This window comes from Apium graveolens, chromosome 10 (assembly GCF_009905375.1).
Source record: "Apium graveolens cultivar Ventura chromosome 10, ASM990537v1, whole genome shotgun sequence".
Lineage (NCBI taxonomy): Eukaryota > Viridiplantae > Streptophyta > Magnoliopsida > Apiales > Apiaceae > Apium > Apium graveolens.
In genome coordinates, this window is record NC_133656.1 from 203466727 (window position 1) to 203472060 (window position 5334).

Sequence of the window (5334 nt, forward strand, 5' to 3'; positions counted from 1 at the left end):
CGTTCCAAAATTTATTTTTCTTTTAGCACGGTTCAATAATTTTCTTTTAGCCGGATTGATAGTATTTATTATTTTGTTTTAGCATGAGATAGCAAATTTTATTTTATCCTCATGTCTGTTATATCAATCCAAATTCATCTAATTATATTTAGTTTTTTGTTTAAGTTTATTTTAGCATGAGGTAAATCTATACTATTATATTAAAGACGAAATAATGAAAATTTGGTTGGTAGTCGGTCTGGTCACCGTAATTATAGTAATATTTAAAATAAAACACACTAAAAAATAAATGAATATTCACAATAGAATTATTCGAATAAAAATAGAATTATAATATGTCAAATATTTTTAATTTAAACAAAAAAAAGCATACTATTCATTCGGGCTGGGCTAAATAGAATTATATCCAATCTTAAATAAAATATAAAAATAAGTTTAGCAGATATAACGTCATCACGTTAAAACAAAATTATATATATTATTCATTCGATCTAATTTTATAATTTAAAAATATATATATATATATATAATTTTGTTTAGCAGATCGAATGAATAATATATATAATTTTGTTATGATTCTATTTTTATTCGAATAATTCTATTGTGAATATTCATTTATTTTTTAGTGTGTTTTATTTTAAATATTACTATAATTACGGTGACCAGAATTTTCATTATTTTGTCTTTAATATAATAGTTAGATCGAATGAATAATATATATAATTTTGTTATAATTCAATTTTTATTCGAATAATTCTATTGTGAATATTCATTTATTTTTTAGTGTGTTTTATTTTAAATATTATTATAATTACGGTGACCGACTACCAACCAAATTTTCATTATTTAGTTTTTAATATAATAATATATAGATAGATAGTATAGATAAGAGTACATTGGATATCATTTCCTCTTTAATATAATAGATATGCTTGTCAAACAAATTCGAAAACAAAACCAATAAGATTTGGAAGGAGATATCATTTCCTGGGACATGGAGTGCTAAAATGCAGCCTTCGTATGTTCAGTTTGAGTTTGCGGATAAAGCTACTGCAACTGTTGATTACTGAACTGATAGAGTTCTTAACATGCACAATCACTTATCACAATACTCGGAGGTAGCTGAATTTTGGATTTGAAATATGAAAACAAAGATGACTAACAAGCTCTAATAAACCTTTCAGCACCATTAAGTCCAAATGTAAAATAATGATGTTCAGAAAATGTGTTGAAACAATGGACCGGCAAAGGTAAACAAGCTAGCAAAAAGAAATAATGTTCAGACACCAGTAAATAGTCGACATTGGGATTCCCAGTGCTCTTTTGCCTGCTTTGTACGCTCAACCCTTTCAGACTGACGACGTTCTTCCCAATATTCCGGACAGCTGCTTCATTATGTGCATAAGTGAGTAACTGTAAAATGGTAAATATGTACTCTCGTTTTTGTGACAAATTAAAATAATTCATACCTTCTACTTAGTAAAATGTTCAACTCTTCCAGATGAACAGCACCTTCATAAACTCCAGCCTGAAATCAATGCAAAGAATTCACAAAATGGCAAAACTAAATTGAGCTCTGTTTACCTAATTTTATTCAACTCAAGAAAAGATACGAAAGAGATTTAAAACAATAAACTCAGATAAGAATTGTGGAACAGATTGTCTATATGGTTAAACATAATGTGAGTGTCAATATACTCTCCCATTCTTATTCTTGGCCTAGTGGACCTACGGATTCATATTTAATTTTTTCTCTGAAAACTAATTTGGTTTCTTTCAAACCTTGTGACCCAAATAGAACTTGCACCATCTACATCTGATTAGTACTACACACTTGAAAAGTCGGGTAAATCTGAAGCCTAAAAAGATGTCATGAACCAAACAAATTTAAATATCACTTTAAGAAAGAAAAATATCAGATAGTATTAAGAAAATTAGAACTTGATGCTAAAGTTTATTTAAAGAAAAGATCTATGGTAATTTATAGTTGTTTAGTGCAACAAACTATCATCAGATATATGAATACCAAATATACGCAAAAGTTCAGCGGAGTGCTCCATGCTGGACCAATATATGTCCACTGAATTAACCCCTCACACATACCTAAGTTCAATTACGGAAAATATCACATAGATGTTAGATTGTACAGTTCATAATTCTAACACAACTATTTGCCATGTGCAGAACTTTATACCAATTGTTCTTTCCTTAACTATAGTAAAAATTTTGAGCATGTATCTTTTTTCTTTTTCTTTTTTTGCTAAAGATTGAGCATGCATTCTCCCATAAATAAGTGGCCAACTTGAAATTATGAACAGTTGGCTTGACAAAATGTCATTACCAGTGAATGGCAGCTTCACATACAATACATGAATAAAGACAGAAATGCATCACTATACACTGACGTAGACCAATGCTTACCTCTCGACAGAGAGCACATTTCTCCCTGGTCTTTGCTTCCTTGAGTCCATCCACTATTGTCACCGATGCAGCCTTGCAAGCACACATATAGCAGAAAATGTGACCACAAGTCAGAGATACTGCGTCAAATACTATATCCTGTGCAAAATAAGTCAACATCCTTGATTAAGGTTAATTTGATGGCAAATTGTTTTCTGACTATAAGACTTGAAAGATATGTCCTAAATAACACTATATGCTAGGTAATAAAAAATGAGGGTTCAGTGCCATATGTATGACTAGTAAAGCGAACCAATTCATAACTGTGTGTTCTTATGGTCAGATAAATATGAAAGTACACACACTTGTAGAATTATAGGCTGCAACTCTGACCTGTTAGGACTAACATTCGTAGTTTTCTTTACTAAATAAAACCTTCCTAATCCTACCACAGCCAGAAATATATAAGGTTGCATATGCAGATAACTTGCTAAAAAAGAATAGAAGATTGATTTTTCTTTTCCAAGAGTACCAGAACAAGCTTTGAAACGGATCACAAGAAGCTCTTGACACAAACATATGTTCAAACAATATAATTTATTCATGCAAGGAAAGTTTTATGAGTATACCAAAACAATTAGCAATATGAAATCATGCATAATGTGAATAGGAGAAACCCTAAGTTATTAAAAAATATAACCAGTCGACTTAGCTTGCTACACAGATAATTAAAGCTTTTCCAGAATTAATATGAAGAGTACAACGGGATGAAAATAGGGATCGAACCAGGCATATAGGACAAGTCAAGTCGATGTCCATCTTGACAGAATCAAGGAGATGAAAAGAGAGAGATGGCTTTCCGTCATTGAATACAAGGGAACAGCCATCAAAAAAATCAGGGGCATTTCTTTTCTTGGTCTTTGTTTCTCTCAAATTTATGTGGAAAGCCATTAGTTCACATAGCCAGGGGGACTGAAGGATCTCAATATGCATACTTTGGACTTGTGATTTAAATGCTTGGCCTTGATTGGAATAATGAATCTGCTTCCGATATAATCTAGAGTTAATATGAGTAAGAAAAGTAAAATCTTCTACAAATACAATTTGTGGCATCAGAGATATCGAAAACATACCTTATCATATTTTTTCAATATTTTACGCATGGCAATGGCATTTATTAATGCATAACTGACCAGGTCCTTGCCTTCTTCAATTAAAGCAACATGGTTCCCCTGTAATTTGTCTTTGAACCAGATAAAGCACTTGTGAACACCTGAAGCTAAATGTAACTCGAGCAACTTCTGTGCACGTTCATTGAAGCTACCAACTACAGCAGACATTTCACTGAGAAGGGATGGAAAAAACGTGCCATCGCAAACTGTAATATTCCCATCATACAATCATAAGTAGTTAAAAAGACAACAAGATTTTCCAGAGGCAGAGATGCAAATATAACAATTAAAAGTCCATAAACATAATATATGTGTAATACTATGCATCAATCAAAACTGCATGGATTTCAATATTTCTTCCACTTAATGCTATAATGGTAGTCATGGCTGTGCTGATCAATGAACTGTCAGTTTTTGTGGCGGTGAGCTACGAAAGCTCTTAATCAAAGTAATATCAGAAAAGCCAACCTAGTTTGCCACAAAAGTAATCCTTTCATTTCACTTTAATTCAGTGTTAGTTATATAATTGCAGCTGCTTATAGAAACTTAATTGGCTAAGAAATCAATTATATACACATATACTAAAAGACAAAATTCTGAAGCTGGAATTCCAAATTCCACCTGAATTAGATTTCCATCACAACCACTTGAAAGAGGAATCAATCCACTAACACAAACCAGTAAAGCAAACAAAACAAAGATGCTGAAATTCAATAAAATTAATAAAAAATAATAGCCAATAAAAAGAACAAATCTCAGTCGACCAAATAAAAAATAACACATAAGCCATTAAAAAACACCAACTCGAAAAGGAATATACACAAACATCTTCAGCACAATAACAAAATCCAACATCCTAAATTCACCCACAAATCCAATTTCACAATATTTTATCAAAAACTAATCCAAGAATCCACAAAAACCACATATTTTTCACATATATAACATCATTTCAACATGAAAAACACAAAAACTCAAAAGAGTATTAAAAAGATTAAACCTTGATGATATTCAACACAAAAAACTCAAAAGGGCATTAAAAAGATTGAATTTTGATAAGATAAAACACAAAATAGACACAAAACTCAAAAGGGTTTCAAAAAGTTTGAATTTTGATATGAAATTCAATACCATTTTCCTATTAAAAAAACACAAAAACTCAAAAGGGTATTAAAAAGATTGAATTTTGATAATACCAGAGCAATGATCAGGGCAAGAGGAAGAATCATGAAGCTGATGAGAAGAATTGGCACGACTTTCAAGACTCAAATTCTGTAAATGTAATTTATGAGTATTTTCTTGGTCTTCTTTCCTACACTTTTTCAAGATCTTTTTAAGCTTTTTAAAACCAACACCAGGTAATTTTTGATGGTCTTGTCCTTGCATGTACTCTTCATATTTCTTACAGAACTTCATCTTTGTCTTGTCTCTTGTTGCTTAAGATTGTGTTGGCATACGTAAAGGAGAGATTTGTTGTGTATAGGTTGTGCAGATGTATTTTGTGTGTGGGGTTGTTTTAATGTGTAAGATTAGATTTTGTGGTTCAATTTATTAAAACGAGTACAGGCTGTACAGGTGGAAAATGATGTACCTACGAGTTGCGGTGGATAGATAGATTATAGATGGGTAGTGTTGGTTTGTGAGCAAAATATTACAAAATAAAAGTTTATTAAATAAATAAATAAATTGGTCATGAGTTTAAGTATTGGTTTATATATTTTAATATTATTATTATTACATATATACATTTATTTTTAATCAT

At 30.8% G+C, this 5334-nt stretch overlaps 1 protein-coding gene across 2 annotated transcripts; it reads right to left on the bottom strand.

Moving 5' to 3' along the window:
- Positions 1 to 1034: 1034 nt before the first annotated feature.
- On the bottom strand, positions 1035 to 5119 carry LOC141693364 (putative E3 ubiquitin-protein ligase BAH1-like 1). 2 transcript variants are annotated; one of them, XM_074498447.1, is made up of 6 exons: positions 4769 to 5119; positions 3534 to 3778; positions 3187 to 3441; positions 2422 to 2493; positions 1470 to 1528; positions 1035 to 1385 (listed from the first exon to the last, which is right to left on the bottom strand). In XM_074498447.1, exons 1-6 carry the CDS (start codon positions 4986 to 4988, stop codon positions 1280 to 1282), a joined length of 957 nt encoding a protein of 318 aa, XP_074354548.1. In that variant the 5' UTR covers positions 4989 to 5119; the 3' UTR covers positions 1035 to 1279. The 2 variants fall into 2 exon arrangements, with proteins under 2 accessions (XP_074354548.1, XP_074354547.1); XM_074498446.1 differs by having other exon boundaries at positions 2422 to 2559; positions 4769 to 5112.
- Positions 5120 to 5334: the final 215 nt, after the last annotated feature.

Excerpts from the sequence above, each read along its gene's own strand:
- LOC141693364 (XM_074498446.1), bottom strand. The coding sequence starts at position 4,988 with ATGAAGTTCTGTAAGAAATATGAAGAGTACATGCAAGGACAAGACCAT. Across the intron at positions 3,442-3,533 it reads TATTGAAAAAATATGATAAG|ATTCATTATTCCAATCAAGG; the intron begins GTATGTTTTCGA and ends TATCGGAAGCAG. Across the intron at positions 2,560-3,186 it reads TGACTTGTCCTATATGCCTG|GATATAGTATTTGACGCAGT; the intron begins GTTCGATCCCTA and ends TATTTTGCACAG.